This window comes from Pollicipes pollicipes, unplaced genomic scaffold (genome assembly GCF_011947565.3).
Source record: "Pollicipes pollicipes isolate AB1234 unplaced genomic scaffold, Ppol_2.1 Scaffold_4295;HRSCAF=5057_pilon_pilon_pilon, whole genome shotgun sequence".
Lineage (NCBI taxonomy): Eukaryota > Metazoa > Arthropoda > Thecostraca > Pollicipedomorpha > Pollicipedidae > Pollicipes > Pollicipes pollicipes.
The window spans coordinates 9,502,302-9,514,886 of NW_023596461.1; the positions used below are offsets into that span (position 1 = coordinate 9,502,302).

Sequence of the window (12,585 nt, forward strand, 5' to 3'; positions counted from 1 at the left end):
CTATTGTTCTAGGCCTGCATGTCTGAGCAATTAAGTGATCATGCCTTTCCCGAATAATATGAGCGATATGATCAGATTTTTGCAGTAAGGATGGCTTCCCAAGGACGCAAATTTCATTCCCTAAATGCTGTTGAAATGTGGGGTTATGCTACGATATCTTTGATTCATGTTCGTAAATTTGACGCCCAAGAATTTTGATAGAACATTATTGGGTATGTATGAGCAAACTGAATGATTCAGCATCGCAATGCATTAGTTTAAGATTTAAGAAAGCTATTTTAAGCCTGTTTATTGTCGTGGATGCCAGGCTACCGGACATATGCTCGTATGCATATACATTATATTGCCAGTACATACCGTCGTCATTCCACACACGGATCATCCTGCGAGCATATTTGGCCATATTTGACCAGGAGAATAGTGCATCTAACACATCCTTTCTCAGAAAATATTGAAGGGTTTTATTGCCGCATAACTCCTCACTCATTAACTCATTCTTATTTATTTGCCAGCATAAACTCTACAGTAAGCATAACTGAGCAATGCTTTTCCGTCACTGAACTGGGAGCTTGCTGTCATGGCGTCATGGATCAGTCGTGGCGGAGTGTGTTCAGCGACGCATCAATTGCACAGACACTTGCATGTGTGTCGGTGGTTATATACATATATATATATATATATATATATATATATATATATATATATATATATATATAGGCATTGTGCACTGTATATAGTCTCCAATTACGTTCCGTGAGCAGGTCGAAGTTGTTTTTATGTGCCATTGTATACCTCCACAATGACGAGCGTGATATATCCCACTGGCCTGTGTTGATGGTGTTCTGTCGTTTTCTGGTGCAGCAGCCCATCACACTGCAGACCATTCAGGGTCTACAGGGCTCGGCATCGGGCCACCTGCTATTTAAGACGGAGAATGGCCAGCTGAAGCTGATCCAGCTGCCGGTCCAGGGCGGCACCACCTCCGCTGCCGTCTGCTATGTGGGCACCTCCACCACGTCAACGCCCATGTACAAGGTAACTTTGGATTGGTGTGGTGGTTTGAAAATGACGATGACTGCTATTTGATGTCGCACTATGTTTTTCATTTGTTGATGTTTTTGGTGTTAACGTGATGTAGTTTTTGGGACGGACTGGACCAATGAGGCATGTCTTTCTCAAGCAATTAGGTTTATCCCAGAAAATAGTTGCCTCTCTCTCCTCATTATATTGTTTTGTTTCCGTTCTGCTGGTTGAGCAATAGTATAACTCATTCAGTTATCTACATAATGTACTATGGAAGTTTGCATGTTTATCTGTGATGCCTGGATCTGCGCTGCTTCAAAGTATTTTTTTTTTTTTACGTTCCTCTGTGTGCTCTTGAACCGTAGCTTTCCCGACATTCCTCAAGTCATGTTGCTAGCCACGTCCTTTTTTCTCGCCGCCACATTCCAATTGTTTGCTTCCCTCATCACGTATGCCTTGCTCTACAAGCTGCTCATGTTACATGCCATCTGTAAGGTATCTGTGTGCATCGCGCGGTGTCCAGCGGCGCAGCCAGGCTTCCGCGTGGCTGTGCTGTGAACTGTATGGCCCTGCCGGGTGCTGGCGGTCTGCCGTGGCCGTGTGAGCTGGCGCCCGCCCGGTGACGCGGCGCCCTGGCCCTCCCGGCAGCAGGCGACGGTCGGCGGCGCGGCGGCCGCCCCGCCGCAGCGGCCGGCCCCGGCGCCGGCGCCCCGACACCCGCACGCGCCGCACGGGCCACCTGCCTAACATTTACAAGGTGCGAGCGACCACGCCGGGTCGGGTCGGGTCGGGTCGGGTCCCGCGCCGCTGCGAGCGCACGCTCAACTGTCCCGCACGGGCCCCGTTCTCAGGCCTCGCGAAGGTCTGTGGCATTGGTCACGTGGGCCAGCTGGCTCGTCCTGCGATGGTGGGTCGGTCTCTTACCGCCCTTCTGACCCGTCTGTTTCATACGTTTGAAAGTATTTGAGGCCTCTGACCTGCTGCTTGCATGAATACTGTTGCTACAAATTACTTGTGCCTGTGCGTTCGTGAATGTTGAAGGCTGGCCACAGGCTGGCTGCGATGAGCGCTGTCGTAGTTTTGATGACCTCGTCCACCTCGGGCCGTGGCATGAGATGTGCATGCGGCCTGCAGTCCCGCCCTCGGACCGCGTCCCTGGGCCCTCTTATGTGGCTGGCCCGAATTGTGGAACTTGGTTTCGAACCAGGCCATGGAGGTGCTGGGCTCGGGTGCACATTGTTCACAGTCCAGAGTTATGGCCCGCAGTATCACAAACTGCTGACAGACGTGACATCCCCGAGAGTTAGATGTTCTTCTGATTATTTATGGATGATGTGGTCGCACTCTACATAAATTGCGCACCGCTGGATGCGTTGCGTTCGGCAAACTTCGCGTTCCACAGTTATTTGTGCCCAACCGAAAATTGAAATGTGTAGTTGTAATGTACTTAACGAAAACAAAAACAAAAAGTAATCCGTCCTCGTCAGGGTAGGTCGGCTTATCCATTTTGGAGGGTTTTGGCATCCTGGTGGTCGTACATTGCTTTCAAAGAGGGAATGTGCACACATTGCACCCGGCCCCTGTCTTGGTCGGCGCTCTGTCCTGTGCCCAGTTGAGTGCTGTGTTGTCTCTGGTGGTTTACCAGACTGTCCGGTATGGTGCAGCGCAGACGCGAGCAGCAGCGGCCGAGAGCTGGCGAGCACGACTCGGTGGTAGAGGGCGCTGGCATTGGAGCTAGTGCTGACCTGGGAGCCACTGCTGGGGGCGGGAATGATGACCTGGGCATATTGAAGTTGTGGGGGCGTGTGCTCATTAAAAATGGAGTTACCTCACGGCATTGAACAGGTTTTTAATCATGCTTCTTGCATACCTCAGTAGCTTGTGTGGTGTGACATGCCCAGATGGCCCTAACACGTTGTAGTTTTGAGCGTGTTTCCCTCCACCGACGTCTGATATCGATGTGCCCAGCGTGTCCGCGCGTACCGGCACGCCGAGATAACACTGGCGCCGGTGAGGTACACCTGGAGGGCCCCGGGGTGGCGCTGTGCCGCACCGCGCCGGTATTTGACGACGCTCACCTGTCGCCAGCAGAGCCCGGTGCAGGCGGCCACCACCCCGCGGACAGCAGTGGCCGTGTCGGCCGCGCCCGCCGTAGCCGCCCCCGCACAGCCCACAGCCCAGGTGAGCGTCCCGCCGCCCCCATACGCCCGTGGCCCACAGCCCAGGTGAGCGTCCGCCGCCACCGCACAGCCCACAGCACACAGCCCAGGTGAGCGTCCCGCCGCCCCATACGGCCCGTAGCCCACAGCCCAGGTGAGCGTCCCGCCGCTACCGCACAGCCCACAGCCCCACAGCCCAGGTGAGCGTCCCGCCGCCCATACGGCCCATAGCCCACAGCCCAGGTGAGGCGTCCCGCCGCTACCGCACAGCCCACAGCCCACAGCCCAGGTGAGCGTCCGCCGCCATCCGCACAGCCCACAGCCCACAGCCCAAGTGAGCGTCCCGCCGCCCCCATACGGCCCATAGCCACAGCCCAGGTGAGCGTCCCGCCGCCCCATATGGCCCTTAGCCCACAGCCCTTGCGCAACCCAGCTGGTATTTTTTTCTGGCTCTGGTCTGCTATTCTCGACCAATGGTAATTGGCTAGATCACAGAGATGTTCAGTCTGCGGATGGAGGGTGTTCGTGTGCACCGAATCGAGCTGACGACCGTGGTGCCGATTATTTGTCGTGGCGAATGGCGACTGCCGAAAGCAGCACCCGAACAGCCGTGCCGATGCTTTTGATAGCCAATGCAAATGTAAAAAGGCGGTTTGGAGGCAAGCTGCATTTCACGGACTGTGGAAGCGGACGGGACATGTTCGTAGGGTTCTCGCGGAGGCCCCGGATACGACTGCTATCTCCCCGCTGACGAGCGACAAGCCATCACGGACTGTGGCGTGTGGTGTGTGGCGCTCATGTGACGTCTTATCCGCACCGGCAGCCGGCGCAGGGCGCAATGGCGGCCGACACGGCCAAGCTCAAGTGCAAGAACTTCCTGTCGACGCTGCTGCGGCTGGCCAAGGACCAGCCGGACACGGTGGAGCGCAACGTGCGCACGCTGATCCAGAGCCTGATCGACGCGCGAGTCGAGCCCGAAGCCTTCACCAGCCGGCTGCAGCAGGAGCTGAATTCGTCGCCGCAGCCCTGCCTGGTGCCCTTCCTCAAGGTGGGCGGCGCGTTGGAGAGAGAGACGGAGGGTTGTAGGCGGGCCCAGCGGCGTGGACTGTTGTTCGCCGGGTGTGCGGGGTGGTACGTGTGATGAGAGGTGTCGTGTTGGAGCTGTTGCCCGGCGGGCGGCTTGGCTTCGGCTGGACGCCGCGGCGCCGGGGGCCGCACGCGCCCTCCAGCGGGGCTAACGGTGTGCCGCGCCGTCTGCAGAAGAGCCTGCCGTTCCTGCGCCAGTCGCTGTTCAGCCGCGACATCACCATCGACGGGGTGAAGCCGCCGCCGCAGTCGGCGCTCGCCGCCGCTCCGGCCGCCGCGCCAGGCACGCTGCACGTAAGACACGGCCGCTCCGGCCCCTGCCGCCTCCGGCGGTGGGCATCTGCCTGCGATGACGTCTTCCGCTAGGTCGCTGCTTGTTTGGACTTGTGTGTTTTTTCGCGCCAGAATCAGTTTGTTCTAAGCTGTCGGTGTTCGGTGTTGATCGTGAGTAGCATGCTGTTTTGTGTGTGGATGTTTTGCTGCTTCTAAAGTTGTGCCTTGGGGCTGCCCGGCTGGAGACGCGTGGACAGTCGCGGGGGCCTCGGCCTTTCCCGGGTATCATCCTCCCCGGCACACACACACACACACACACAGAAAACAGCTGCTACAAACTTCTTAAACTAGTTTTCGCAATTAGAGCCTTTTCTTTAGTTTGATTTTGGTTTATTTTCCACAAATTCAGTGACTTTGTTTAATGGAAGCAACATACCGGCATCTCATAAGGCGGGCATGAAGCCGGCGCCAGTTGGTCGCGAATGCAACCTTACGCTGTCGAAAGATACGCGCGTGATGCGACTGCGTGTCATGTTTTGTTTCTCTGCGGTCGGTACATAGAGCTGGCATTCGTGTGGCTTGCGTATACTCACGCTGCAGTGCTGATGCCTGCTCGCACGCCGGGACCTGCGCATGGGCGGTCCGTGTCCCGGTCTGCGGGCTGCCGTGGGAGGCGCGGGGGTCCCGAGAGAGCAGGCTCCGGTCGGTCAGCTGGCCCTGTCCGTGTGTCTCCGCCACCAGCCACCCCCGTCGGTCACCCCCCGGCAGCCGTCCATATCGGTGGTCACCCCCCGGGCAGCCACCCCACCCCCGGCGGCCACCCTCCGACAGCCGTCTGTATCGGCGGCCGCGCCCCGGCAGCCCCCCCCCCCCCCTCCTCGGCCCCCCCCCCCGGCCACCCCCGGCAGCCGTCTGTATCGGCGGCCGCGCCCCGGCAGGTGCAGCGCGCGCCGGCGCCGGCGGCCGTGACCGTGGCACGTCAGGCGGTGGCGGTGACGGCCGGGCCGGGCCGCGCCGCCGCCCTGGCCGTGGCCGCGCAGCCGCGACTCGTGCAGCCGCGCACCGTCTCGGCCCACCCGGCCCTGCTCGGCGTCCAGCCCGTACGTAACCGCGCCTGACTCCCCAGCATGCCGTGACGTCACGCCCCGCTGTCTTGCCGCGCCCTTCTTCCCCTGCGCTGCGGCCTGGTGGTGCTGCGCGTGGGTGGGTTTCGTTGTGTTGTGGCGAAGTGGCATGGTTGTCGTAACTGGGACTCCGTAGCCGTCATTGTCTGCTACCGTTCTCGAAAGGTCTCGGTGCAGTTATCACCGGTCTCGAGATTTTGGTTCCCGGCTCGTATTTGGCGTCTCCTCAGTATTATGATGAAACATCATGTCGCACTAGCATTTGGAAAAGTGTACGATAGCATTTGGAAGTTATCGGTCAGATCTTACTTCTGCACCGGCCGCGGTACTGGTCGGTCGTGACGTTCATCCCTGGTGCCTGTGCGTGTGATCACCGCGGCCACCATGACGCCGGGCCATCCACTGACGGCGGCGGCTGCCGGCCGTTTCTGACGTCACTGTCCGGCCCGGCCGTCTCCAGTCAGTCAACAAGGTGTGCGCGTGCCGGCCGTCCCGTCGCCGGCCGCCGCCACCGCCGTCGCCACCGCCACCGCCGTCAGCTTCAACCGACAGCCTCCGGTGGCGCTGCGGCAAAACAAAAAACTCAACTTCAAGTAGGTGCTGGCGTCCACAGGACCGCCCTGTCCACTGGTCGTCGGGCATTGGGTAGCGGGGCGGACTGGTCACGAGGTCGGTCACGTCTTGACCTGACCAGACTGGCCAGGGTCACGTGATGAGGACGATCTTACCTACACCGCCGGTCTGGCGGTGTGTCAGTTGGTGCGACGTTGTGCGACTGACAGTTTGGGTGCTGTTTATGTCCATGGAAGTGTCCAGATGGCACTGCTGTGTACTTAGCTCGTCTCGAGCCCGCAGACAGTTTGTGTGAACACTGGGATCTGCCAGTCGTTACGCACAAAGGCCTAGGCACAGCCATTTATACACCACGGTAAACACTTAGCTGTTATGTGCGCAAAATGACCCTAGAAGTCGACGCGCCCTAAAACCCCAATCATCACCATCATCATCATCACAAAGGCCTAGGTGTCACCGTCCAGACACTGCGGCAGCCAAGTCCGATTTACTTCGGTAGCGCGGCCTAAACCCGACCATGTCCATCGCAGTTTTCTATGTAGATGCTTCGTTTGCAACCTGTTCTCAGTTGAGAACTGTTGTGATGCGCCAATGTCCACGCGTGCCGCCCGGAGCACCCGCACGGCGCCGACACGTCGGCCGTCCTGGTCCCTCCTCTAACCCGGCTGCTGGCCGTCGCCAGGTCATCGTTCGAGTCTGGCCATGACGACGACATCAACGATGTGGCGGCGATGGGCGGCGTCAACCTGCAGGAGGAGTCGCAGCACATCCTGGGCAGCACCGAGTACGTGGGCACGCAGATCCGCAGCATCAAGGACGACACGTTCCTGCCGAGCGCCGCGCTCCAGCTCAAGATCCGCCGCATCGGTGAGAGGCTGCTCGCTGGTGCCGCTCGCTGGTGCCGTGTTGGGTGGGTCGGGTCGGGGCCGGGGCCGGGGCCGGGGGCCGATTCCGGGTCCGGGTCCGGGTCCGGGTCCGGGTCCGGGACCGGGACCGGGTCCGGGTCCGGGTCCGGGTCCGGGTCTAAGTGGGGCTCGGGTCGGGCCGGGCCGGGCCGGGCCGGGCTGGGCTGGGCTGGGCTGGGCTGGGCTGGGCTGGGCTGGGCTGGGGCTGGGCTGGGCTGGGCTGGGCTGGGCTGGGCTGGGCTGGGCTGGGTCGGGCCGGGATGGGTCGGGTCGGGTCGGGTCGGGCCAGGCCGGGCCGGGATGGGATGGGTTGGGTCGGGTTGGGTCGTTTGTGGGGAGCAGGCCACTGGCGGCCGGCCGGTCGTGACTAGACTTCCACCGACCGAGCTCTGGCGTAGTTGTTCCGTGCTGGACGGAGCGAGTTGTGATGGACGAGCAGCAGCCGCAAGGCTGGCCGGCGGCGCCGGATCTGTGTGCTCCGCGCCTGCGGGCCACTTGTGTGGGCCTGGGTGTGCCAGCTGTGCGCAGCGCGCGGTTGTTGCGCTGGTGCGGGAGCAAGCCGGTGATCGTGGTACCATGCACCACAGTGGGGCCGACGGGATGAATACTGCTGGCCACTGTGTCTGCCTGCGGGCGTTCTGGGCACGCGGCTGCCGTTGCTGTCACGTCTGGTCCGGGTCTGACCCATGAGTCACGGCCCGAGCCCGTGCGTCCGTCGCCGCGCGGGTCGGTGAGCTGGCCGCGGCGTTCCGCCAGCGATGCGGCACGGTCTCGAGGAGCCCGGCCCGGACGTGGTGGCGCTCGTGTCGCACGCCACTCAGGAGCGGCTCAAGACGCTGCTCGAGCAGCTGGCCGCCATCGCCGAGCACCGCATCGAGGTGGTCAAGGTGAGCTGCGCTCGCTGCGGCCGGCCGGACGCGGCCTACTCACGTGCCAACCGCGGTCAGCTGGTGCAGACCAGAGCATTTAACCGGCCTGCAGACGCTGTGCCGACGCGACCAGCTCTGCGTGTTTTGGATGCGTTTGCTCAGCATAGTACGTGTAAAGCCGCATGTAATCTTACATTAGCTGGGGACATTCACAAAAAATTGACGATGTATTTTTGGGGTTGACAACCTTCATGGGCTTAATCGTAGCTGCTTAAAAATTGCTGTGGTGTTAACGCATTTGGATGCTAGTTTTAGAGATGATGATAAAGTTGTTCACGTATTGTTCAAGAGCTTAAAACCAGTGGCCTGTGCGCATGGTCACAACAGTGACGGCGGTGGTGAGCCCGGTGCGGGCGTAGGACATCCCAGCTCGGTGATGTGATATCTCTGACACACGGGATGGGACGTCAGTGTCGCGGCGCATTGGTCGGGCCGTCGCCGCCGCCGCTGATCGCCGCCGTGCCCTTGCAGTCGGAGCCGGGCTACGAGGCCTCGCGCGACGTGCGCGGCCAGCTGCGCTTCCTCGAGGAGCTCGACAAGCTGGAGCAGAAGCGGCACGAGGAGACGGAGCGCGAGGTGCTGCTGCGCGCCGCCAAGAGCCGCTCCAAGACGGAGGACCCCGAGCAGGCCAAGCTCAAGGCCAAGGCCAAGGAGGTCAGTCTGCGGCAACCGGTGAAGCCGGTCAGCAACGTTACCGTGGTCGTTACTGGCGTTTTTTCGGCGCGCCCTTAAACACCACTAACAACACCAATGATGTCCGTGACTGGATCTCACCGACATCGTTGTTCACACCAACAGCGAGGTGACGGTGACGCCGCGTCCGTCACCGTCGCCAGCGATGGTTTGGCTAGCTCGCTGGACCTGTGGTGGTGGCGTTACGGGGTTCGATGTGTTGCTTGTGTGTGTTGTGTTGGCCTCACCAGAAGTGTCGATCGCGCTGTGGGGTCATCCTCAAAACCTAGTGAGTTTCGCTGTGAATTTGTCGGGGCTGGGAGAGCGAGAGAGAGCGAGAGAGAGAGAAAGGGAGAGGAGGGAGAGCAAGGTAGAGAGAGAGAGAGAGAGAGAGAGAGAGAGAGAGAGAGAGGGAGAGAGAGAGAGAAGAGAGAGAAGAGAGGGAGAGGAGAGAGAGAGGAGAGAGAGAGAGAGAGAGGGAGAGAAGAGGAGAGAAGAGAGAGCGAGAGAGAGAGAGAGAGAGAGAGAGAGAGAGAGAGAAGAGAGAGAGAGAGAGAGAGAGAGAGAGAGAGAGAGAGAGAGAGAGAGAGAGAGAGAGGAGAGAGCGTGCATGCGTGCGGCATGGGCGTTCTCTGACGCCAGCGCAACGGCTTGCTTTTTGGTGATGCCGCCCGACCCACCGCTCCAGATGCAGCGGGTGGAGATGGAGGAGGTGCGACAGCGCGAGGCCAACTTGACGGCGCTCAAGGCGATCGGGCCACGCAAGAAGCCGCGGCTCGATGGCGAGTCGGCCGCTTCCGACACCCCCACCGTCAGCGGCGCGCTCAGCCAGAGACAGGTGAGAGACACGCCCACCGTCAGCGGCAGAGAGACAGGTGAGAGACACGCCCACCGTCAGCGGCGCGCTCAGCCAGAGACAAGTGAGAGACACGCCCACCGTCAGCGGCGCGCTCAGCCAGAGACAGGTGAGAGACACGCCCACCGTCAGCGGCAGAGAGACAGGTGAGAGACACGCCCACCGTCAGCGGCGCGCTCAGCCAGAGACAGGTGAGAGACACGCCCACCGCCGGCGGCGCGCTCAGCCAGAGACAGGTGAGAGACACGCCCACCGTCAGCGGCAGAGAGACAGGTGAGAGACACGCCCACCGTCAGCGGCGCGCTCAGCTAGAGACAGGTGAGAGACACGCCCACCGCCGGCGGCGCGCTCAGTCAGAGACAGGTGAGAGACACGCCCACCGTCAGCGGCAGAGAGACAGGTGAGAGACACGCCCACCGTCAGCGGCGCGCTCAGCCAGAGACAGGTGAGAGGCACGCCCACCGTCAGCGGCAGAGAGACAGTTGAGAGACATGCCCACTGTCAGCGGCTGAGAGACAGGTGAGAGACACGCCCACCGTCGGCGGCCCAGAGACAGATGAGAGACATGCCCACTGTCAGCGGCCCAGAGACAGGCGAGAGGCACGCCCACCGTCAGCGTCGCACTCGGGCAGAGATTGGTAAGAAACACGCCCACCTTTGGCGCAGTGTTCAGCCACAAGAGCGTGCGAGATACGCGCTTCTCTGGCGTAGCGCTTACCCTGTAGAAAACCTGACGATGAGGGCGCGAACTGATGATCGCACTCGATGCGTCCTTAAGCACCAGTAAACAGCCATGCCGCGGGAATGCATGAAATATGGATCCCCATCGCCGATCTTTGGCACCTTCCGCAAAGTTGTTTGCGAATGGTCACGGGAAAGTCGTGAAACGCGCGGACAGTTGGACCCCGAGTGTAAGCTTGAGTCCAGAACCAGGCGAGGAAGACTCGTCCACCGTGACTGCGCCCGTCCATAGACAGGTGAGAAAGACGTGCTCAGCTACAGCCGCGGCCCGCTTAGACAGGTAAAGGTCAGTAAGTGCAGCCTTGAACACTGCCCTTCAGCTGAGCGCTCAGCCAGTGATGAATGGATAACCGCGACCGCAGTGATTCCAGCCTGGTCTGAGACCGAGTTTCCGTGCGACCGTCGGCCAGTGTTCGGCCGAACTGCCGCACCTGTCCGTCTGGTGATCAGAGTCTTCCGTGTGACCGGAAGTCGCACGGGGTGTAGGAGCTGTGTTCTAGACGCACGTGGTTCACAGACTCTGTTCCATCTCAATCAGGTCCGTTTGACGGTCGGACTCCGATCTGTCTGACGGCCGGACCCCGATCCCTCTGACGGCCTGACTCCGATCCGTCCGACAGCCCGACTCCGATCCGCCTCACGACCGGACCCTGATCGCTCTGACGGCCTGACTCCAATCCGCCTCACGGCCGGACTCCGATCCGTCTGACGGCCGAACTCCGATCCGTCTGACAGCCGGACTCCGATCCGTCTGACGGCCTGACTCCGATCCCTCTGACGGCCGAACTTCGATCCGCCTCACGGCCGGACTCCAATACATCTGACGGCCGAACTTCGATCCGTCTGACGGCCTGACTCCGATCCGCCTCACGGCCGGACTCCGATCCCTCTGACGGTCGAACTCTGATCCGTCTGACGGCCGAACTCCGATCCGTCTGACGGCCTGACTTCGATCCGTCTGACGGCGAACTCCGATCCGCCTCACGGCCGGACTGCTCCGTCTGACGGCCGCCAGACCGCTCCGTTGTGCGGACCAGCCGTGTGCCGCCGGCCGGGTCCGTGGCTGCCCGGGCCGCCGTGTAACGCCGCTCCGTTGTGCGGACCAGCCGTGTGCCGCCGGCCGGGTCCGTGGCTGCCCGGGCCGCCGTGTGACGCAGCTCCGTTGTGCGGACCAGCCGTGTGCCGTCAGCCGTGTGCCGCCAGCCGGGTCCGTGGCTGCCCGGGCCGCCGCGTGACGCCGCTCCGTTGTGCGGACCAGCCGTGTGCCGCCGCCGGGTCAGTGTCTGCCCGGGCCGCCGTGTGACGGCCGCTCCACCTCGCTTCAGATCCCGCTGCGGCCGCGTTTGAAGCGCGTCAACGCCCGAGACCTGCTGTTCGTGCTGGAGCAGGAGAGAGGCCTGCAGCGCTCGGAGCGGCTGTTCCAGCTGTTCCTCAAGTAGCGGCGCCGCCCGCCCCGCCCACCGCCTCGGCGCGTTCTAGCGCCTTGTTGTTATTGCCGGCCGCGCCGCATCGGTCCGGCGCGCCGCGCCCGGCTCGTCAGGGGGGAGAGCGCCGCTCCACGTTTGCAGTGTTCGCCTACCCTCCATCTGCTTATGCTCGTGTTGGTCATTCGGTGAGCTGACCGCCCGCATCGCCGCAGTCTCGGCAAACTGGGTTAAGGCGCTTCTCACGGCTTTATCTCCAGTGTCCTCATCTGGGTCTGCTGTTCTTCCTTTGGATTGTAGGGTGGAGATAGATGCAGATTTTACGAGCGGCTGGTTGTGTTTTGCCTGTATGTGATAGCGGTCTTCGCTCGCCCGCCAATGTCTCGCTAGAGCGCCCCCCCCCCCCCCTCACCCCCCACCGCCCCAGCCTCAGCGTCTGCTTCCGTTTGCCACCCTACCTCGTGCACTTAGCCCCCTTCCCCTCCCCCCGTCGGCACGCCTCCATCTGCTGTCCCTTTCGCATTCGCTGCACGCTCCTCAAGCCCGCTAATGCCACCGGCCCGGGCGAGGGCCACCCCGCCCTTGCTCGGGCGCCCGCCCACTGCCCCTCCCTTTCGACCCCGGGCCAGGGCCGCTAGTACAAACTGCCCGGCCGGCCGGGCCGCGCGGTCCCCGGCTCCGCGTGCCTGTCTGCATGTGTGTGCGTGTGATGACGCGCTGCAAGCACTGTACATACGTCATATTCGCCTTCACCAGCGTACATCGCATCTGGCGCGGGTCGCCGGCCGCCGGCCCCGAGGCAGCGGCCGGACGGGCTCCA

The 12,585-nt window shown here is 61.6% G+C and overlaps 1 protein-coding gene across 1 annotated transcript; it reads left to right on the forward strand.

Moving 5' to 3' along the window:
- Nucleotides 1–730: 730 nt before the first annotated feature.
- On the forward strand, nt 731–11,789 carry LOC119096675 (transcription initiation factor TFIID subunit 4). The gene is made up of 10 exons (XM_037219568.1): nt 731–1,035; nt 3,112–3,204; nt 4,006–4,230; nt 4,443–4,526; nt 6,218–6,258; nt 6,921–7,105; nt 7,900–8,030; nt 8,544–8,726; nt 9,433–9,582; nt 11,667–11,789. Exons 1-10 carry the CDS (start codon nt 835–837, stop codon nt 11,778–11,780), a joined length of 1,407 nt encoding a protein of 468 aa, XP_037075463.1. The 5' UTR covers nt 731–834; the 3' UTR covers nt 11,781–11,789.
- The last annotated feature ends 796 nt before the right edge of the window (nt 11,790–12,585 follow it).